Below are 24,430 nucleotides of genomic sequence, written 5' to 3' on the forward strand. Positions count from 1 at the left end.
AACCACACAGGAAGCCAGAACATTAAGACAAGCTCCTGCTTCTGGACTTGCTGTGCAAAACCTAATTTACGATTCTGGCTGGTGAAATGCTCAAAATATTAAAAACCTCCAAATGACCAGATCACAACCATGAAATATGCCCAGCCCTTAGAGCACCACCAATGGCTCTCTCCCCTAAACCTCTGCCCCACAGCTAATCAAAGCTGAGAGCAGCTTCATCTTACAAAGACTCAAGAAGAGGCCTCAGAGAGGTGAGTGCAGGATGAAGTATGAAAACTTAGAGCCAAACTTTTATGTAAAAAGAACCTGAGATTAAAACGTGTGTGGGTATGCATGTATGTGCATGTGCATGACTGTACTGTCTCTTTGAAACATTTTCTATTCCTCTCCCACACACAAACACTGCTTGCCTATCTCCCTAAGCTCATAGAAATGAGATGACTACCTCTATATTAGCAAAAGAAAAACAAGCTACATGATCAGCCAAATATAACACTGCAGAATTACACTGGAATCCTGAGGAGAATGGCAAGGTCTTTCACTTGGGGGCTAAAAACATCGCTACAATCCTCAAAGAATTATGTGCATAGTCCAAAGGACAAAAGGCTCTGCTAGAAGGATCCCCTGGTCAAATCCTCCACTTAGATACATTCACTTTGCAGCCATGTCTTTTCCTTTGCACTGGGGGGAGAAGCCAAACCCAGGGGACCCTGACACCTGAGCTTTCACCACACGGTTATCTGTCCAAGTGTGCACAGCTCTAGGAGCAATTACTGTGCCAGAGAGACCAAAGAGCTGTACCATAGTGATGACAGTAAAATCAGCCAACTCGGCTCTTGACATACCCTCGTCTACCACACAAAGAGACCTAGAAAGCATAGAAATCCTGAAGTGGCCCTTTATCCATTCAGAGGAAGAAAGCACAGAACCCAGCAGCTAAGATGCCTACCTACAGGCCCCTTAGCCAGTCCACACACACTGACCAGCCAGCCACCCTGCATTTATCCCACAAAGACTTTTTAAAATTAATTCCAGCAGTTTCATGGCTCAATCTTGGACATATTGCGCTTAAAGGCCACCTTTCCCACAGAGAACCCTTCTGTGGACAAACAAAGAACATTTTCTTAAGAGCCAACCGGTGAGGGTTAGTTTACTTTACTTACCATATTCTTCTGGGACTTGCATCCCAAAAAGCCCCAGTCTCTTCAGTTTCTCTAAAGTTTCCTTTGGAATTTTTCCCTCCTGGTCAATTTTTCGAGAGTCCACTGCCAAAAAGAAATATCTTGATGAAACAAAATATAAACTACATTTATACAAATAAAAGTAAATAGTACAATTTTTTTGTTGTATATAATCCCATTGTCTGAAACTTTAAAACTGAAAATTGTCTAGTCATGGTCTTTCCACATGTGTCCAATTTTACCTAACTAGCCTAGAAAGACTTGTATTTTGAAAAATTACCAATATCAGGTTGTATTTTTCTTACTCTCAGCACTATTCACATGGGTGTATTCATTGTGTAAAACTGCAGCAAAATACACATTTATGAGATATAAACTTTTCTGTAGGTATACTAAATTTGAATGTTTAAAAGTCACCAGTACCTTCTAGGAAATGAGAGAATAAGTACACAACTCAAGGTACTGCCCTAAAATGTTGGGCTAGATAGCCAAATCGTAGGCAATATCTGGGTCTAGACCTTTTCGGTTTTCAGGAACCAGGATTCTTTTACCATAGTCAACAAGATCTGAAAACAGTTTAGTCTATTTAACATCAATACTCACATTCATTAGAGCAAAAATGAGCAAGCACTACCATTAGGTCTGTAACTGTACACTTTTGTACAAGTCAAGATAGTATTGTTTTAACTGTCAAAAATTAAACATCACTATTACAATTTTTATGAATCACCATGACCTATACTAAGAAATCTTTATACATTTAGTTCACTGAGAAATATGGATTCCACAAGTAAAGTCCAAACTCATTTCCTACTTACTCTGACAATTTTACATGTCATATAAATTGTCACACAAGAAACCGTACATATTTAAAATATATACATATGTTTTGACATATGTTTGCCCATGAAATCATCCCCACGACCAACAAAAAATATTTCCTTATCCAGTCTAGATGGCAGAGGAAGTAAATGCTGTGCTTGCTTCCACCAACGGACACATCTCTGTTACAACTAAATTGTAGAACAATCACAATTTAGCGGAACAAAACTCCTATAACTAAGGATATAAAGAAGCAGCCACGTCAAGACTGGTAAGAAGGGTAGAGATGAGAAGAGAGTTGATCAGAAACCCATGGTGTAGTGGTTGATTATCTCGAGAGATATCTCAAGTACGGAGGTACCCCCAGAGGAGCAAGGGGACTCAGCCCCACACTGGGCTCCCCAGCCATGAACACCAATATCAGGAAAAGGAGTCCCCACATGTGGCTGTAAACTCAGCGGAGATTCTGTCTGGGTGAGATGAAGGGCTGCTGGAAACCCAGACATCCTCTTAAAGGGACCAAACACAGACTCATTCATTCACAAAAATCTCATCCTAGGCTCCAGTGAAAGGACAACAGCTCAAATGGCACTATGGACATACAGGGAGAAAACAGACTGTCTGGCTTCAGGGTGAGGGCTGGACAGGAGGATGCCATTGTTCCTGTGTTGAGTCCTACTTGCACACAGCCTGCAGACACAAGCAGGCACAAATGTGAATCTGCATTAACCAAGTGAACACCACTCAGCCAACCCTAATGACTCCATGAAATATAATTCGATCCAACTAAGCAGCTAGCTTTGCCTGCACTAGAACTCTCCACAAGAGGCCCCAAAACCAGCACAATAGATAGCTGGCTTCAGGCCACACCAGACCACACAATTAACTCCACAAATAAAATATCCAAAGGGTAATCTCAGAAGGAACCAAAGCCCAATCAGGGCTACCTTGCACAGCAGCTCGTCTGTGTTCTCATGACCAGTCTCACAGCCAGTCAGCCTGAGAGTAACCCCAACCAATGACATGCCAACAACAATCAAGGCTCAACTACAACAGGGGGATTCACACAACCCAAGGCATACACAAGGAACACTTATGGTTCGAACACCTGGCTCAGGTGGTGAGAAAGACTGTATCACTAGGCATCATAGGGCATTTATTACATAAGGCTACCCAGGGGGTAGATGAGCAGGCATACATACACACACACACACACACACACACACGTACATATATATGAATAATATTATAATATATATGTTATGAATAATATATAATATATATACTATATATAATATATATAATATATATGTTATGAATAATATATATAATATATATACAATGAATAATATATATGTATATATATGTATGTATGTGTGTGTGTGTATTTGGAATCCCCAAAGCAGTGTGGGAGAGGAAGGAGGAGTGGAGGGTACTGTGTAGTTGGTGATAAGAAATATTTATAGAAATAACCAAAAAGAAGAGAGTGGAGCAATACCTATAAAGGACTGAAAGAAAGATATTGTCAACAGAAAAATATTTTTGGATGAAACGGACTTTTTCCAATATATAAAAGCTGAAAATACTCATTCCTGCAAAGATGCACTACAAGAAACATGAAAAGTATCCACTCCCCAGAAGAATGATGGCACCAAAAGGAAATGTAAACGTAAAATCATTTTTTCTCACTTTAAAATGACGCTAAGAAAAATAATAACATGATAAAAAAGTTCTGGAAATGAATAGTGGTAACGGTTGCACAACACTGTAAATATATTTAATGCCACTAAATTGTACACTTAATGAGAGCTAAAATGGTAAATTTTATGTTATGTATATTTTATCACAATAAGAAAAAAAGAACAGTAAGGTATTGTAGGGTTTATAATGAACATAGAAACAAAATGTGTGAAACAACAGCACATGGGCAGGGAAAGCAGAAATCCTATAAGGTTCTCACATGAAACATAAAGTGGTATAATATGAGCCAAAAGTACACTTTGGTAAGACATATACTATAAATTCTAAAGCAACCACTTGAAAACAAAGGAGATATAACTAACCTGCAAAGAGATAAAATGGAACGATAAAAAAATAAAGTACTGACTCAAGAGAAATGAAAAATTACAAATACGAAAACTTAAACATGAAAGTATCTAGCTTTATTTCTAAGAGCCAACACACTAAAAATGAAAAAACAAAACTATCTCAAGAGATGCAGAAAAAGCACAGGGAAAAATTTAATATAATTTATGATGGAAACTCAGCAAACTAGAAATAAAAGGGAACTTTTTTAATCTAATAAAGATTATCTACAAAAAAAGGTCAAGTTAACATCATACTTAAAGGTAAAAGAGTGAATGATGTCTTCCTAAAATTAGGAATAAGGCAAGAAAGTCTGCTTTTAACACTTCTATTCAACACAGTACTAAAGGTTTTAGCCACTGCAATAAAACAAAGAAAAGAAAGGGAAAATAGATTGGAAAGCAAAAAATAAAATGTCCCTATCACCAACAACACAATCACCTATGTAGAAAATCCTCTGGGATCTACCAGAAAAGTTCCTAGAACTAATAAATGAGTTTAATAAGGTGGCAGGACACAAGATCAATATACAAAAACCAACTGTATTCACTGGGAAAGATATATAAATAGAATAGGTAAGCATGAAAAAATGTTCATCATTTGCCATTAGGGAAACGCAAATTAAAATCATAATGAGATATCACTCCACACCTATCGGAATGGCTAAAAAAAATTTTTTAAAACAAAAAACAATAAGAACACCAAATCTTGGCAAAAAGGCACAAAACCTAGTCTTTTTTCCATTTGCCCCAAGAATACACACTCACAGTGGTTGCAGCTGCAGAGTCCCCAACATAACTTGTGGATTACAGTGCTAACTTTATCCCCAAAGTCCGCCATGGAATATCTCATTTTTATTATTATTTTCGCATTGCTCTAGTATATCAGTAGTCTTTGGAAACAAATGACATCATTCAATTTACAGCATTGTTTTCAGTAGTTTGATGGCTGAAAATGTCAAATCCTAGAAAACACACCATCCCTACACATTGTTAAATGAATGCTAGCAGCTAGCCGCACTTTTTTTTCTAAATGGGAAAAGGGCTGATCAGTGGTCCCCAACTTTTTTGGCACCAGGGACCAGTGCTCCTATGAGAATCTAATGTCTGATGGGTAATCTGAGGTGGAGCTGAGGAATGCTAGAGCTGGGGAGCAGTTGCAAAAACAGATGAAGCTTCACTGGCTCACCAGCCCGCCGCTCACCTCCTGCTGAGGCCCAGGTTCCTAACAGGCCACAGACTGATACCCGTCTGCAGCCTGAAGGCTGGGGACCCCTGGGGTAGATAACCTACACATTGTTGGTGGGAATATAAAGCAGTACAGCCATTCTTAAAATAATGTGGTAGTTTCTTTAAAAACTGAAAATGCAAATATCTTAGGGCCCAGCAATTGCACTGCATATCCCAGAGAAATGAAAGTATGTTCACTTGTACACAAATATATATAGTTTTATTTGTAAAAGTCCCCAAAGTGAAAACGACTAAAATATACTTCAACATTAGAATAGTCAACAAAATGTGGCAATCTATAATACCAAACTGTGGCAATCCACAGGTAATTCACAGAATACTACCGAGCAATAAAAAAAGGAATAAACCATTGATATATGTGATAACTTGGAGAATTACGCTGAGTGAAAAAGCCAATCCTAAAAGTTTACATACGAGTCCATTAATATAATATCCTTGAAATAAAAAAATTATAAAAATGAAGCAGTTGCCAGAGGTTGGGGAAGAGGAGGGCAACAAGGCTATGGCTATAAAATGAGAGGCACGAGAGATCCTTGTGATGTAACTGTTCTGCATCATGATTGTGGCAGTTGTCACATTAATCTACACATGATAAAATTAGATAAATATACACACAAATACAAATCAGTACATGTAAAACTAGCAAAATCTGAATAAGATGGTATTGATGTCAATTTCCTCATTGCGATACTGTACTAGAGTTATGCAAGACACTGTAAAGTCATGCGGTGGGGGAAACTGAGTGAAGGGTATAACTGATCTCTGAATTATTTCTTACAACTACATATGAATCTACATATTATCTCAACATAAAGGTCTATAAAGCAAACAAATTTTATCATTACACATATATTAAACTTAACGGGGACTAACCCTCAGATTGAAACACCCACATATGCTTAAATACAACTAAACTGATTTTCAACAAAAACTCTTTGATACTGTCTGACATCTTTCTTTCAACTTGTTTATACTTCCTAAATGTCTTTTAATAAATGTGAATTTCTTTTACTAATGAAATGAACAAAATGTATATTCTAAAGAAAAATTCCAGAAATAGAAGTATATACAGAAAAAAGTGGAATTCCACATCACTGTAATAATAATTTTTCAACAAATCAATTGTATTTCTATACACTAGCAACATTCAGAAATTGAAATTTAAAAAACATAATTTATAGCAATATCAAACATTTTAAAGACTTATGGATGTTTTATAAATCATCAAAAAGTATTACAGATATTTAAATAGACCATCAAAAAACTTTTGACAAAAATCGTCCAAGGTTTATACACTGACAACTACACACAAAGTGCTGCTGAGAGAAATTAAATAAAAAATAAATAAATGGAGAGATATACCATATGCATGGATTAGAAGATTCAATATTATTATAATCATAATTCTCCCTTAAAGCAATTTGCAGATTTCTGGTAATTCCAATTATAACACCAGCTGGCCCTTCTGTCAAAGTTGAAATGCTGATGCTAAAATTTATAAAGAAATGCAAAGGACCTAGAGAAGCCAAAAAACATTAGAAAACAACTACCTGGATTCAAGCTCTATGACAAAGCTCAGTACAAGTCAGTGTAATATTTGCATAAAGACAAACTGCTCAACAAAACAAAGGTTTCAGAAATAGACCCACACATAAATGGTCAAATGATTTCTCTTCAATTTTTTATAATGTGTTAAATAGACATAAAATTTACAATCTTAACCATGTACTAGTTGTCAGGTTACATTCATATTATTGCGCAATCATCACCACCATCTGTTTCCAAGACTTTTTTCATCTTTCCAAAATGAAACTCTATACCTATTAAACAATAAATCCCCATTCCCCACTTCCCCCAGTCCCTGGCAACCACTTTCTTTCTCTATGAAGTTGACTACTCTAAGTAACTCACATAAGTGGAATTGTAGTATTTTTCCTTTTGTGACTGGCTTATTTCACTTAGCATAATGTCCTCAAGGTTCATCCATGTTGTAACATGGGTCAGAACTTTCTTCCCTTTACAGTTTGAACAATATTCCATTGTATGTATATACATTATGCTCATCCATTTACTTGACAACCTGTCTTTGGATCTAAAGTAAATCTCATGTAGACAGAATATAGTTGAATCATGCTTTTTTTTTTTCTTTTTAAATCCATTTTGGCAATGTCTTTTGACTAAAAGTTCAATCCATTTACCTTTAAAGTAATTACTGTTGAGAGACTTACTTCTGTCATTTAGCTATTTGTTTTCTATATGCCTTTAACTTTTTTCTCCTTATTTCTTGCATTACTCTTTTATGTTTAGCTGATTTTTTTGCAGTGAAACGTTTAAATTCCTTTCTCATTTCCTTTTACAATATTCTTTAGCTATTTTTTTGATTATTATGAGTATATTTAACATCCTAAAGTTATAACACTCTAATTTGAATTTATACCAGCTTAACTTCAATAACATACTAAAATTCTGTTCCTTTAATGGCTCCATCCTTATCCCTTTCTCTTACTGATGTCACAAAATTACATCTTTGTACATTGTATCCAAAAACATAATTATTTTACATGCATTATCCTCTTAAATTACATAGAAAACAAAATGTGGAGTTATGATCCAAAGTTATAAAGATACTGGCTTTTAGACTAACAATATTTTAAATGTTATCAGTCTCTTAAATTATGTAGAAAATAAAAAAAAGTTACAAACCATTATTACAATACCAGCTTGTATAACTGCCCATGTATTTACTTTTATCAAGATCTTTATTTCTTCATATAGCTTCAAATTACTATCTTAATTTCTCCTTCACTTTTAAAGGGCAGTTTTGCCAAATACGAGATTCCTAGTTGAGTTTTTTCTTCTAGCACTTTGAATATATTGGCCCATTGCCTTCTGGCCTCTGAAGTTTCTGATGAGAAATCTGCCTATAACCTTATTGAGGATGCCTTATTCATGATGAGTTGCTTGTCTACTGCTTTCAAATGCTCATGTTTTTGGTCATTTGATTACAATATGTCTTGGTGTGAGTTCATCCTGTTCACTGCGCTTCTTGGATGTTTATATTCATGTCTTTCATGAAATCTGGGACATTTTCAGCATTATTTCTTCAAATATTCTGTCTGCCCCTACTTTCTTCTCCTTCTGGAACTTCCATGATGCATATGTTGGTCTACTTGATGGTGTTCCACAGGTCCCCAAGTTCACTTCAATCTTTTTTCTGTTTTTCAGATCTTTTAATTTCCATTGTCCTATCTTCAAGTACACTGAATCCTTTTTCTATCTTTACAAATCAGCCTTTGAATCCTTCTAGTGAATTTTTTATTTGTTATTATATTTTTCAGCTCCAGCATTACTTTTTGGTTTCTTATTAGATTACTCTCTTAATATTTTCATTTTGTTTATACATCATTTTCTTATCTTTCTTCACATATTCTTTTAGTTCTCTGACCATCTTTAAGGCAGCTATTTAAAGTCGTTGTCTAGTAAATCCTCGTATGAGGTCTTTTACAGAAAGTTTCTATTGGTTTATTTTCTTTACTTTGAATGGGCCATACTTTACTGCTTCTTTGTATGCCTTACAATTTTGTTGTTGTTGAAAACTGGATATTTGAATCTAATAACGTGGTAACTCTAAAAATGACATTTTCCCTCTTCCCCAAGATTTGCTGTTTTTTGGTTTTGCCAGGTTTTTTACATTGAAATGTATTTGACATATAACATTGTACAAGTTTAAGGTGTACATGTTGATTTATATGTCACATTATGACTGCCATTGAAGCCTTAGCTAACAATTCTATTGTGTCACGTAATTACTTCTTTTTGGTGACGGAAATAATTAAGATCTGGTCTTTTAGCACATTTGATGTTTATAACACAGAATCGTTGTCTATAACTACTATACTGTGGATCAGATCTCCAGGACTTATTTATCTACCACTTGCAAGTCTGTACACTTACACAATCTCTCTCCTATATTCTCACCCCCTAGTCCCTGCTAATCACCATCTACTCTCTGCTTTTATGAGTTCTGTTTTAGATTCCACATATAAGTGGCATCATACAGTATATGTCTTTGTATGACTTATCTCACTTAGTATAATGTCCTCAAGGTCTATGTTGTCACGAATGGAAAAAATTCTTTCTCATGGCTGAATAATATTCTATTATGTATATGAGTGTGTATGTATACACATCTCCTTTTCCATTCATCCCTTGACAGGCTGTTTCCATGTCTTTAGCTTTTATGAATAATGCTGCACTAAACATAGGGGGTATATATCTCTTTGATATCTTGTTTTTATTTCCTTTGGGCATATATGCAAAAGTGGAATTGCTGGAGCTTATGGCAGTTCCATTTTTAATTTTTTGAAGAACCTCTATACTGTTATCCATAGTGGTTGCACCAATTTACATTCCCACCAATGGTATACAAGGGTTTCCTTTTCTCCATATCCTCTTAACACTTGTTATCTTTTGACTTCTTCAGAGGTGTGAGGTGATACCTCATTGTGGACTTGATTTACATTTTCCTGATAATTCAGATGTTGAGCATCTTTTCATTATTCCTGTCAGCCATTTGGATGTCTTCTTTGGAAAAAAATGTCTATTTAGTTTCTCTATTCTTTAATCAATTTTTCTTATCATTGAATTACATGAGATCTTTATATATTTTGGATATTAACCCCTTTTCTCTGATATATGGTTTGCAAATATATTTTGTCCTATTCCATAAGTTGCCATTTTATTTTGTTAACTGTTTCCTTTGCTGTGCAGAAGCATTTAAGTTTGATGCAGTCCCACATGTTGGTTTTTGTTTTTGTTTGTGATTTTAGTTTCAGTGTTTTTTTGTTATTGTTGCTGTTGCTTTTCATTGTTGTGGGGCTATTGCTGTGCCAAGGATCAGCCTGAGAGAAAAATTTAAGATTTTCTCAGTTCTTTTCTGAGTGTGTGCCTTTTCTGGGCATGCATAGTTACTTTCTAATTTCTCCGATATACATAGTTGTTTTTGAACAACATCCTTGTCTTCAATCTAGTTCCGAAAAGAACATACATACATACATACATAAATATGGAATGGGAGGAGGCACAGTGTTTTAAAACCCTCAATCGATTTTACCAGAAGGGGATGGGCTTGCAACTCTGTGATCAGAAGCAGCAAACAGAGCACAGATTCCCAATAGCTGATGGTCAGAGTACTTTTTGCCCAATATGGTACCCACAGACTGCTCCAAGAATATAAGTCCACAGCTGCCTGCTTTGAGACTGGGATAGGAGATGGGTAGCTGCTACTATGCACAGAGCTGAAATTTATCAAAAGCAAGTGCAATTTACTAACCACGCCTTTCCCTGGAAGTTGCAAACATTAAATAGATCCCAGCGCTCCAAAATAGTTACATCAGACAGATTCTCCCAACACAATTGTTGTCCAGGTGGGAAGATAGATCTGCAGCACTCTCTACTCTGCTATCTTCCCAGAATCCTTTGGTTAGCTGATTTCTGACAAAGATACCAAGTCAATTAAATAGGAAAAGGGCAATCTTTTTAATAATGTTGCTGGAACAACTGGAAAGTCATATGCAGAAAAATCATCCTCAAACTTTACCTTACACCATACACAAAATTACCTGAAAATAAATTATAAATCTAAAAGAGATAAAAATATAAAATTTCTAAGAGAATATACAAAAAGTCTTTACAACCTTGATTTGGCAGATTTCTCATATATAATTTAAAAATCAGGAACTATAAAAGAAAAAAATTAGTTAAACAACATTAAAAGTTTTTGCTCTTTAAAAGACACTAAATAAAATTAAAAAGTCAAGCCTTTGAGAAAAATTTTGCTAAACACACATTGGACAAAAGATTTGTATCTAGAATACAAAAAGACTTCTTACAACTCAATAATAACACACACAATATTTTTTAATACATAAAATATCTGACAGTTCACCCCCCCCCAAAAAAAAGAGAGAGGGCAAATAAGCATATGAAAAGATGTATAACATCATTCATTGGTCATTAGAGAAATGCAAATTATAACCACAATGAGACCACAACACACATACAAAATGACTACAATTAAAAAGACTAAAATTAAAAATATCAAGTCTGGTGAAAATGTTGTGTAACTGTAACTTTAAAACACTGCTAGTGCAAAAGTAAAGTGGCATCCACTCTGAAAAGTAGTCTGGCAGTTTCTTACAGTTCAGACATTCCACACATAGGTATTTGTCTACTCCAGACTTAGAAAAATGTTCATGGCATCATTTTTTTATGATAGCTAAAACTATGCTGGAAGAAGCTTGACAAAAACATTTATAATGTATAATTCTATTTAAATAATATTCCAGAAAATGCAAACTAATGTGCAATGATAAACAGCAGGTCAGTGCCAGCCCGGGGACAGAGAGGGAATGAAAGGGGCATGAGAAATCTTTTAGGGGTATTAGATATGTTTATTACCTTAATTGTGTTGATGATTTTTGGGGGGTACGCGAATGTCAAAATTTATCAAATTCAACTCTTTAAATCTGTTCAATTTATTGTAAATCACTTATGCTTCAAATTTTTTTAAAAACTGACAAATCAGATAGGAAATGTTTAAAAGAACAAGGGCTTGCGGTTACATCAGTAGCATGGAGACATGAGGGATCTGCCCTTGAAATTACAATAAACTAAACAACTACAATCCAGCCCTGCACACAAACACATCTGAGAGACGTGCACATCAGAGCATGGGAAGGTGGGCAAATCCTCCGAGAAAGGGAGGAAGAAAGGGAGAGAAACGGAGACCAGTGCTGCGGACATAGACCAAAGCTCCCTACAGGATGCATGAAAGGGGGAATTAAGTGGCAGTTTTCACTCTTGGAAGCCCTGAACAGTCCCACCTGAATGATCAACATATTCCATGTAGCAGAGCCCAATGAACAGGGCAGAAAATAAAGCAGTGACCAAATACAAAGGGGTGACGGCTGTGTTTTAGCAACTGTCACTGCCACTACCAGGCAGAAAGCTGAATCATGGAGCCTGGCTGTCTCCCCGCACCTTGCCAGAATATACACCCTCCCAGAGCTAGCAGCGGGCCCCAACACTGCATCTGGCTATGGGGGCAGTACCAGGACTTCATGGGTTCTTCGAAGGCTCAGGTCCCCTTCACCCTTCACATTCTCTCACAGGGGTGGAGCCCTGGAACTGAGACAACCTGGTCACAGAGGAGACACACACCTTCCTAGGGAATAAGGGCATTTTTTAGCCACAAAGTAGAGATCCAGGAGGGAGTGCAGGAGACTTGGGCGCCACCTAGTGGGGGAAAAACCCCTCTGAAACTGTTAAAGAGAGATTACCCAAATAATAACAACATTTTTTAAAAAGCAGAGTACATCCCTATTAATGCCTAGGCAGAGAAATCCAGCCAAGAATAATATATTCAGTAAATTCTCCTTTAAATACGAAGGAGTAAAAAAGACCTTTTCAGGCATTTAAAATCCGAGGGAATTTTCCACCACAAGGCCTGCATTAACAGGAAATACTGAAGCGGGTCATTCTATACCAGAAAGAAAAGGACAAAAAAATACAAAACTATGAGTAAGATAACTAACACAGAGACAGAAACAGTAATAAAAATTAGAGTGGAATTAAATGAAATTGAGAACAAAGACAACAGAAAAAATTAATGCAAAAAAAAAAAATCCAAAAAACCAGCCAGTTCTTTAAAAAGGTAAAAAAAGAAGACATAATACTTATTGATATATATGCTCCGAATAAGGGAGCACCAAAATACATAAAGCAACTACTAACAGAACTAAGGGAAGAAACTGACAAAAACAGTTAAAGTAGGGGACCTAAATACCCCACTGTCACCTATGAATAAACCATCCAAACAGGAAATCAATAAGGAAACATCAGCCTTGAATGGTACATTAGACCGAATGGATATAATCAACATTTACAGGGCTTTCATCCCAAAACGCCAAATTATACATTCTTCTCTAGTACACATGGGACATTCTTAAGGATACACCATATTTTGGGACACAAAACTAGCCTCAACAAATTTAAGAAGACTGAAATTATACCAAGCATATTATCTGACTACAATGCTTTGAAACTGAAGATCCCCTACAAAAAGAAAGCAGGAAAAACCACAAATATATGGAGATTAAACAATGTGCTACTAAAGAAGGACTGGGTCACAGAAGAAATAAAAGAAGAGATCAAGGGATACATAGAAACAAATGAGAATGGAAATACAACATATCAAAACTTTTGGAATATATCAAAAGCAGTAATAAAAGAAAAGGTCATATCATTACAGGCCTAGCACCAAAAATAAGAAAAATCCCAAACAGACAACCTAACATTACACCTCAAAAAAACTAGAAAAAGAAGAACGAATGAAGCCCAAAATCAGCAGAAGGAAGTAATAAAAATTAGAGTGGAATTAAATGAAATTGAGAACAAAGACGATAGAAAAAATTAATTTAAAAAAAATAGCTGGTTCTTTGAAAAGATAAATAAAATTGACAAACTCCTGGCTACACTCCCTAAGGAAAAAAAGAGAAAGGACACAAATAAAATCAGAAATGCAAGAGGAAAAGTTATGACAGTGTCATACAAGAATACTATGAAAGATTATATGCTACCAAATTCAATAACCTGGAAGGAATGGACAAGTTCTTAGAAATATATAACCTTCCTAGACTGAATCACAAAGAAATGGAAACTCTAAATAGACTGATCAACGGCAAGGAAATTGAAACATCAAAAACCTCCCAAAATGTAAAAGCCCAGGATCAAATGGCTTCATTAGTGAATTCTACCAAAAATTCAAAGATGACTTAATACTTATTCTTCTCAAACTTTTCCAAAAAAAAAAAATTGAAAAGGCAATACTTTTTAATTCATTTTATGAGGTCAATCTAATACCAACCCCTGGTAAAGATGACACAAATAAAAGAAAGCTACAGACCAATATCTCGGATGAATACAGATGCAAAAATCCTGAACAATATACTAGCAAATCGAATACAACAATACATTAAAAAGATTATGTATCATGATCAAGTGAGCATTATTCCAGGAGCACAAGTGTGGTCTAACATATGCAAATCTATTAATGTGATACACCACATAAACAAAATAAAGTATAAAAATCATATGATCATATCAATAGATGCAGAAAAAGCATTTGACAAGATACTGTAACCATTTATGATTAAAACAGTAAAATGGGTAGAGAAGGAAAGCACCTCAATATAATAAAGGCCGTATACAACAAACCCTCAGCTAACATCATATTCAATGAAAACCTAAAAACCTTCTCTCTAAGATCAGGAACAAGACAAGGCTGTCCACTATCACAACTATTATTCAATATAGTGTTGGAAGCCCTAGCTAGAGTAATCAGGCAAGAAAGAGAAATAATAGGCATCCAAATTGGAAATTAAAAAGCCAAGTTGTCACTCTTCACAGATGACATGACTCTCTACATAGAAAACCCTAAAGACACCACCAAGAAAACCTATTAGAAACAATAAATAAATACAGTAAAGTTGTAGGATACAAAATCAATGTTCAAAAATCCACAGTGTTCCTGTACGCTAACAATGAATTTTCAGAAAAAAATGAAAAAAATTCCTTTTGCAATTGCACTAAAAATAATAAGATACTTAAGATAAACCTACTTAAGTATGTAAAAGACCTATACACTGAAAACTATAAGACATTATTAAAAGAACCTGAAGAAGACACAAAGAAATGGAAAGATATTCATGTTTATGGATTGGAAGAATCAACGTAGTTAAAATGTCCATATTACCTAAAGCATTATACAGATTTAATGCAAACATCATCAAAATCCCAATTGCATTCTTTTAAAGAAATAGAACAAAAAATTATGAGATTTGTATAGAAGCACAAAACAACCTGAAGAGCCAAAGCAACCCTGAGAAAAAAGAACACAGAGAGAGGTATCACACTGCCTGACTTCAAATTATACTACAAAGCTACAATAATCAAAATGGCATGGTTTTGGCAGAAAAACAGATACACAGACCAATGGAGTAGAACTGAGAATCCAGAAATAAACCCCCATATATATAAGCAAATAATTTTCAACAAAGGAGCCAGAAACATCCAATGGAGAAAGGAAAGCTTCTTCAATAAATGGTGATAAGAAAATTGGAAAGCCACATGCAAAAGAATGAAATTAGACTATCACCACACACCAAAATTAACTCAAAATGGATCGAAGACCTAAATATACGGACTAAAACAATAAACTGCACAGAAAAAAACATAGATACTAACTCATGGACCTTGGATTTAGGGAAGGTTTTATGAATTTGACCTCAAAGGCAAGATAAGTAAAAGCAAAAATAAATGGGACTAAATCAAACTAAAAGCTTCTGCACAGCAAAAGAAACCATTAACAAGACAAAAAGGCAACTATGTGCATGGGAAAAGATATTTGTGAACAACACCTCCAGTAAGGGCCTATTATCCAAAATATAAAAAGAACTCATACAACTCAACAATAAAAAAACAAACAATCCAATTAAAAAATTGGCAGAGGACTTGAACAGAGACTTCTCCCAAGAAGACATACAAAGGGTCAACAGACATATGAAAAGATGCTCAACTTTACTAGCTACTAGGGAAATGCAAATCAAAGCCCAATGAGATACCACCTCACACTCATTAGAAGGGCTATTATCAACAGTACAAGTAATAACAAGTGTTGGAGAGGTTTTTGGGAAAAGGAATCCTTATACACTGCTGGTAGGAATGCAAATTGCGTACCCATTATGGAAAAGAGTAAGAATAGAGTTACCATATGACGCAACAATTGTTCTTCTGGGTATCCACCCCCCAAATTTTGAAAATGTTTATTTGTAAAGATATATGCACCATAATGTTCACTGCAGCATTATTCACAGTGGCTGAGACATGAAAACAAAGTGTCCTTCAACAGATGACTGGATAAAGATGATGTGATACATATATACAGTGGAATATTACTCATCCATAAGATGAAATACTGCTATTTGTGAAAACATAGATAGACCTTGAGAGAACCATGCTAAGTGAAATAAGTCAGAAAAAAATGAGAACCAAATGATTTTACTCATAAGCAAGATATAAAACTGAAAGCAACAAATGAACAAGATAAACAACAACAAAAAATCTCACAGACACAGACAACAATTTAGCGGTTATCAGAGAAAAAGGGAAGAGGTGGGAGATAGGTAAGAGTAAAGAGGGTCAAATTGCCGCAGGCCACAGACCTCAAGCTGTTTGACACAATCACAGCCGGAGTGAAGCGTCACTTGAGTCATCTGTGCTTGTTGCTTTCCTCTGTATTGTCTATATTGAAAATTTATGCATTGCTTTTGATTACTATTCCATCATTGGGAGAGGAGGGGGGGTGATAGAAGGAAAGGCAACTTTTCAGAGAATGGGGCACAAAGAAATATGAGTAATAAGGAATTAATTAATCAAACAACTTGATCAAAGGAGAAAGCAAGATTTACTTTCTGAGCAGGCCACTGTGTCAGTGCTTAAATGGAAGGCCCCTGTTAGGCCCACAAAGGCCAGGGAGGGGAACGAAGAGGCTGAAATAACGGTTCTTACTAGAAATTACTGTTTGACTATCGCTATTAGAACATAGGCCTTTGTTTATAGGAACATTACAATCTAAACGAGCTTCTGCTTCTGTAACCCCGCTTGCATACCCAACTTGTAGGTCGACAGGTAATGAACAGAAGAAAAATAGACCTTTGTGTTTAGACAGAATGAATGGGATTTTGGGCTTAAAAACTGTACCTCTACATTTCAGGGTGATAAAAAAAAAAACTGCCTTGCATCAAGGCTTTCTGCTTGTCGTTTTTCTTTCACCAACTCCACGTTTACTTCAGCCCTGGAATTGGCTAGAGCTGGCCTCCGGCATCAAATATATTGTGACAGAAGGTGATTTAACTTTGGATGGTGAACATACAATGCAATATACATATGACATTACTAAATTGTACAGTTGAAATCTATATGATTTTACTAACCAATGTCACCCTAACAAATGATTAACAACAACAAAAAAAGAACAAGGTACTAAGGAACTAAAAAATGATACAAGTAGAAAGTTAACTACAACAAAAATAGAAGCAAATATTTCTAAATAACAATATATATTTATATACAACTAAGCAACTTTTTAAACTAGCAATGTAGAAGTTAATGATGTAGAGCAGCAGTTCTCAAAGTGTGCCTGGAAGACCTAAGACACTTTCAAGAAATCCACAGGATCGAACTATTTTAATATGAGTAGCAAGATGCTCTTTGCCTTTTTAATTCAAATTCTATCGTGAGTGTACAGGGGAGTTTTCTCATATATGTTACTGCATATTAAAATAACTCAAATATTTAAAAGATTCACAAAACTATTCTAAAAATACCACTCTTCACTATTTTTTGTTTGGAAATATTTTTCAATTAAAAATAGTATATGATAATATACAATCGGTCTATTATTTTTAAAGGAATGAATACAGTATGTTAAAAATTTAATTTCTGATAGTGCGTATATTGAAAGAGAAAACCCACATCAACAGGAACTCTTGGGGGTCCTCAGTTTTGGAGGAGCATTGCTGTCAATCTATCATCACTGCTCCCCAGAGAGCTCCCTCAGGCACAGGCAGCTGCCTTTTCAAAGGGCTAGCTGCCCACTCTAAAAGAGGAATCCTGCCATCCACATTAGTGCCCTCAACAACATTTACAGTAATTTTGTATTACGACTCAACTAAGCACATGATCAATGGGCTTATAATTTGTCCTTGGCTTTTTTTTTAATTTCACTTTTCTAGTTGTTCATTTTTATTGTATTTTACAAAAATGTCAGTCTGCAACAGTTTGAAAATGTTTTAAAGTGGTCCTTCACCATAGATACGTTGAAAAACACTGAATTAGATATCTTATAATTAAATATAATTAAACAGCCATTGGGATAATCCTTAAAGCAAAATACTATCAATAGATACCATTTCTCATGATTAATGATACTCAAGAGAACTTTCCCTATGTATACTGCTTCTAATATAAACATCAAAGCATCACTCTTAAAATGGACATGGTAATGATAAAGAAAATCACACGTACCCTCTTCAGTGAAGAATTTTTCTATGGGTCCCACAAACCTGTTGATTTCATTAAGTTCGTCTTGGCTAACTTCTGGGAATGGGAAAACTTCTTTCTAAAAATGATAAACACTCAGTAAAAATTTATTTTTAGCAACTTTCCATAGTGGTGACATCAGTCAAAAAGGAAGGAAACAGATTTCCTAGATTCTATATCTGGTAGGCAGGACATAACTCATTGAAGGAATAAGAAAGCAAACCCCAGAAGGTGCTTAAGAGACAGGAGTTGTATGTTAGACTCCACCTAGATACATCCTCCTCTTCTATTCGAGCAGGTTTGTTTCTAATTTTGATCAGCTTTCCTTATCAATAACAAGGAATGATTTCCCCACAAAACAAAGAGTTCTGGACTAACAGTTCAAAGCCCCTGGGTTCTGTTCTTTGATTTGTAGCTTATTGTGTAGACTTCACCAAATCTCTTTACCTCTCCACATTTCCATTTTCTCAGCCATAATATGCTGGTAATATTTACTCAAGGTCATGAGAATCATGGAAGATAATCGGTGTTAAAACTCTTTACTAAAATGTAAAATTTCACATTATTTTGTGAGTTCAAAGATGCTGCAACTGACAGGAGCATACTGTGGTTACAAAGTCTGACATCTTGCTAGGTTCCTATCCAGCTGCATACTCCAACCTCCATCCCTCTGTTACTTGCACTGAGCCTGTGAGGTAATGGGGGTCACTGGAAGAAGCTCAGCTGTCGAGCCTGATCAACCTTGCTTAATACAGCCCTGGCTCTGCCACTTCTTAGATGTGTGACTTGGGTAAGCCACACAACCTTTCTCAGTATCAGTTTCTTTTCTGTTAGATACCTCAGAGGGTAGCTGTGAGGCTCAAAAGAGATATTTCCTAGAATGTAAAGTAACTGTAATTATTTGTATCAGATATTGGCTTTTGCCTCCACCTTGTACCACAGAAAACAAATTAGCTTCCAATTTGTCTCAAACCAATGAGTGGCCAATATTTCTGATTGGCCAAGGATTCCCCACTGGGCTATCACTATATATTGGCTAAAAATATCATGTTGTGTTCTTAGCCCCTCTGGCTTTGGGGTCTCCAGATAGCCCTGCCATTATAAAATGGGTATTTGAACTTGGACCCACAGCTGCTGAGAAGTGATGTCCCAGATCACAAGCTGCCAGCCCCTAGAAGCCCTGCCTCTCTTCACAGCACCTCTCACCATGTGTCTCAAGATAAGCTGTTCAAAGCAAAGGGGTCCTCAATCTTCCCCCTCCAGCCCTTGAATATCTAATCAGCCACGAGAGACTGTCCACTCTAGTAACATGCTCCCAAATCTGTTTTCTCCTCTCAGGACCCATGACTATAAGCTTACAGGTGGGTCCCTATATAAAAGTGACAGCTGATTTAAAGGAATTCCTGCCTCCACGCTATCCACAGTCCTGCTTTCAAGACTGTCTAGAAGGAAAATATGTTGAGACTCTGCAGCCTCTCAGAACAAAGCCAGCTCCTTAGAGGCTTAATCCATTGTACTGGCAGCCCCATGGGTTCACCTGGGCCTTGTGCAATGAGCTGTGTTAGAGGAAGATTAGAAGATTATTCTGGTACTGAAGAGGAAATTTGGACAACTTCATTAAAAACTGATCAGCTTTCTGCTTCTGTAAATATGCTTGCTTTCTGCAAATATGTTTGCTGCATGCAAGGGCTCATGCAAAAGCTCCTTTGCAGTTTTCTGGACTGGCAGATGTAACTGTTTGTGCCTTTGCTCCACAAATGTAAATGTTTATACCTTAGCAGCTCCCACCTCATGTAGCACTTTGCACCTCAACAACTCCTGTTCCCTATAACAATTTGTTTACTGGTTCCATAGCAATTCCTGCCCTTCTCTATGTTACTGCTTGGAATTTGCATAGCAACTCCTGCTGTATGTAAGTTTATTTTCAAACTGACCAATCAAATTATGTAAAATTTTCCTATAAAGGGAATGTTTCAACTGAGCCCACTGCCAAGATCAGAGCTCATCTGGGACCACGCATAATAAATTCTGAATTCTCCTCTCTGAGTGAACTGCTTGGTTTTTCGTTGGACTGGGTTTTGGAGCTTTTGGGATTTTTCCACAACAGTACCAGTTGAGAAAAGAGAACAGCCTGGGAATTAGTTGGCCCTCAAGCACAACTAAGAACAAATCTCTGACATCAATGTTCAAAACCTGAATGGGGGGCCTCATGGGTGCTGAGTTGAATTTCCATCAGCAGCTTTCAAATTTTTTAAAGCAGTGAAATGTGTTTAAGTTAAATCTAGTGCAGACGCCAAATGCGTAAAACAGATAAAGCTGCTCTGGTTGAGACTACAGATGGGGAGAAAGGTCACACAAATATCTCCCACGGGATTTCCCAATGGTCCCAGCAACAGCCTCAGGGGCACTTCCATGAATAGCAAGGATCCAACTGAGGGCAATGTGACAACTATAGGTCTAGACGATCTTGAAGGTCTCTTTCTATTATAAGAGCCTAAGTATCTCTGATGTCACATTCCTGCTCAAACCCCAATTATGCTGCGAGAGTTAATGTTGACCAGAACTAATCATGGTGGAGGTGCTTAAATTGTTCACATTCTAAATATAAACTAGAGAAAACAGGATTTGCTGTCGGAGTAGTTATGGATTAGAAGAGACATCAAAAGTGACTCCAGGTATTTGGCCTGAACAAGTTGAACAATAGAGTTCCATCTATGCCCAGGAAGAGCTCCTTGGCAATCTATGATAAAGACTGGTAGGAGAAACAGGGTTGGGTGGGGAAACCAGGAACTCAGTTTTGGATATATTAAATTTGAGTGAAGCTTTTGGTAGAAAGGTAGACATAAAAGGAGTCGAGTTCAGGGGAGAAATCTGAGCTGGAGAAATACATGAGACGTCAGGATGTTAATGGTATTTAAAGCCATAATATCTAATTAAATCATCCAAACTGGGGTTACATAAGTCTACAGACTGAACCTCAGTCTGTTGAAAATGCTGGCCAATGTTTAGAGGTCAAGGAGCTAAGAAGGAACAAGCAAAGGAGGCTGAAAAGGATCTATTAGTGAAGTAGATTAAAAAAAAAAACTAGGAGAGAATGGTTTTTTAGAAGGCAGGAGAGACTGTCAGATACCCATGATGAGTCAAGTAAAATGAGGACTGAGGACAGACCTCTATATTTGACAGTGCAAAAGTCACTACTACTTTCATAAGAGCAGTATAGTAGATTGTAAAGTACGAAAACCTGAAAAGTATGAGTTCAAGATGCAGGAGAGAAGGAACAATTGATGATATAGATGAAAAGGTGAGAATTACTCGATCAATGTCCTTGAGCAGGTGAGAAGACATGAAGTCTAGTAATGCAGTTGGCCTTTGCTATAAAACAGTTCATCCAGTAAGAGAATGTAGACGATATGGGCACAGGTACAGGAAGGAGGGTAAATGTGGTTAAATGCTTAATACTACTGTTGGGTAAGAGCTGGGTTACTACCAGGTAGTACGACCAACGTAAGAGATAGCGTGGGGAAAGCACCTTGGAGCCAGGCTGCAGGAGAACCTAAATGGCAGGGTTGTTAGGTCTAGAAGGGCCCTATTCCCCCATCCCTGTAGTGTGGGAACCAGACTTCTCCCTTATCTTTGCGCGGAAACCCGACCTTGCATCTGGTTTGGCAATGCTACATTCTCTCCTCCCGCTTCACTGGGCTCTGCTCCCTTCCCCGCCAATTTACGCGCCCAAAATATTCCGGCCAAAAGCCCTGCCTCAAGCCAGATATGTTTCAGGTCCCGTCGCATTCCAGGCTGACGCCATCTTCGGCACAGTCTGTCACTCTGCTACAATAACCTCTTGCTTAAACCCTTGGGCCTTGTGCATTCCTCCTCTGCCGGAACAAAGGCGAGGCGCTGGGACTGAGCTGTGGATGCTTATGGGCCTCTGGAAGCTGACAGAGGAGCGGCATGGTCTGAATTTTGTTTAGGATTCAGAGAGGAAACCCTACACAGTTGGGGGCCGGAAGCCCAGTTGCATCGCTTCGCCTAGTATTTCCCAAATGACCTGACAAGAATTAAATGGAACACTTGTTCAAAACTACAGACACTCAGGGCCCCCTACCCTGGAAATACACTTCTCTTTCCCTGGAAAAAATTACATGATCCAGTGGAACTCAGAAATTTGGAGTTTTAGCACGCCCCACCCCTCAGGTGTATCTTTCAAGCAGGTACGCGGACACGGACAAAGCTAGATCTCAGTCTTTCCTAATAAGGACAAAAAGCAAGAAGCAGGCCGACACACCGCGTTACCTTCTCGATTCTGCCCAGGAAGAGCTCCTTGGCGAAAGCTCGGCTCGGCGGACAGGTGCGCAGCGGGCGCCGACTCTCAGTGAAGCCCACTAGAGCCTGACAGGACCGCGCCACCGCTGTCGTGCGCAAGAATAACCCGCAGCAGCTCATCCTGCCCCAAATCTTTCACGCTCTCACCACAGCCACCCCAGTCTCGGCGCCTCAGTGAGATTCACCCGGCTCGCCCCGCCGCATGACGCCACTGGCCCGCGCCGCCCCGCCGGCCGCCACTGCGCCTGCGCGGCCTCGCGCGGGAGGATACCGAAGAAGCGAGGTGGTCGCCGGCTGCGCGGTCTCACGTCGGGCTTGGGGCTTGGGCGGAGGGAGGGTTTTGTTTTCAAATACCCGCAGTCGTTTGCATAAATGCACGTTTAGGGAGGTTCTTTGGAGCACCGGGACCTGCGTGGCGGCCTGGTTGCCTCCACTTACCCCGCTCTTGCTAATTAGCGTGACGAATACGTGGTGAAACTGAAGAAAAGAGAATGGGAAAATATCACGATATTACCTCAGGAGGGGCACCCACAGTATGGGTACTGTTAGGTTTCATAGGTGGATGTGGATTCGTGAGCTTCATTTTGTTTTGATTCATAGCTTATGTATATGTTACGTAGTTTGTTTTTGGAAGAGGAAGAGAAAAGGGGTGCTCCACCGGAAAGAGGTCTGGATAAGGCCCTGAGTTAACAACTATCCCCAGGAAACACCAACTTAAATGGCCAGGCAAAGGAAGAGGAGCTACAGAGGGAACCAGGAAGGACTGGGAACAATAATTAGTGGGACAGGTCGGGAAAGGCCATAGGGCCTAGGGAGGAGAGCCCTCATCACGGCAACACTGCACAGTCCAGTGTTGCCTTGATCCTGGCCAAGTGGGCACTTCCTAGTGGTGGTAAGTCAGCTTCCTCCACGAAGATGTTCTCTCTTCTTACCTCTCGTTGGACTTATACTCTGGCTATAGCATTTTCCACAGTATTGGGAAATGCTTTTTGCCTCCATTCTGGGCACTCCTAGAGTACAGTAGGAAATTTCATTCATCTCAATGGTGTTATGCCTGGCCCAGTAAAGTTTACTTGTTTGGGTAATAATTTGACACAGCATCAGGGGAGGAGAGCTCCAAAAACTTTATTGGCTGCAATTTATTTGCAAGCATCTTCTGCAATCTATTTTCTATTTTGTCTTTGATTTGTAAAGGTTTGTCACCTGGTTTCTTTATCAGTGGTCATATATGTCTTTTTAAGTATTCAACGTCCCATTTGGAAACAGCCGCCTTTGTGAAATTAACTTGGGGTGGGAGGGGGGTGAGACAGAGAAGTGACATTGCAAAACCTGAGTTTTGAGTTTGAGCTCAAAACAAATGTGAGATCAATCAAGTAATCTGCTAATGTGTTAGTTCCTGTTTCGTATGCAGTTAAGCACTTGAGAAATTCAGTGGCACAGTTTCCAAAGCAAAAATGAGAAAAAATGTATGGTACAATTTTTAAGTACTCAGTAGAGTGTATAGTGGAAAAAGAGTTTTCTACTAAGCCAGTTTCAAGGTTTAGTTTCCTCATCAATAAAAATGAGTATAATACCACTTATCTCACAGGACTTTTATGAAGAGTAAGT

At 37.6% G+C, this 24,430-nt stretch overlaps 1 protein-coding gene across 2 annotated transcripts in view; it reads right to left on the bottom strand.

Annotated features, from left to right (window-relative positions):
* ACAD9 (acyl-CoA dehydrogenase family member 9) overlaps positions 1 to 23,034 on the bottom strand; it is a 43,861-nt gene extending 20,827 nt beyond the window's left edge. Inside the window, exons 1-3 of one of the 2 annotated variants that reach the window (XM_016157881.2) lie at positions 22,793 to 23,034; positions 18,485 to 18,578; positions 1,164 to 1,265 (exon numbers count right to left, since the gene is read on the bottom strand). In XM_016157881.2, the coding sequence (XP_016013367.1) occupies positions 1,164 to 1,265; positions 18,485 to 18,578; positions 22,793 to 22,942 (346 nt within the window). In that variant the 5' untranslated portion in view covers positions 22,943 to 23,034. The remainder of the gene's footprint in view (positions 1 to 1,163; positions 1,266 to 18,484; positions 18,579 to 22,792) is intronic. The other variant, XM_016157882.2, reaches the window with a different exon arrangement.
* Between the last annotated feature and the right edge of the window lie 1,396 nt (positions 23,035 to 24,430).

The sequence above is a fragment of the Rousettus aegyptiacus genome, unplaced genomic scaffold (genome assembly GCF_014176215.1).
Source record: "Rousettus aegyptiacus isolate mRouAeg1 unplaced genomic scaffold, mRouAeg1.p scaffold_m13_p_4, whole genome shotgun sequence".
Lineage (NCBI taxonomy): Eukaryota > Metazoa > Chordata > Mammalia > Chiroptera > Pteropodidae > Rousettus > Rousettus aegyptiacus.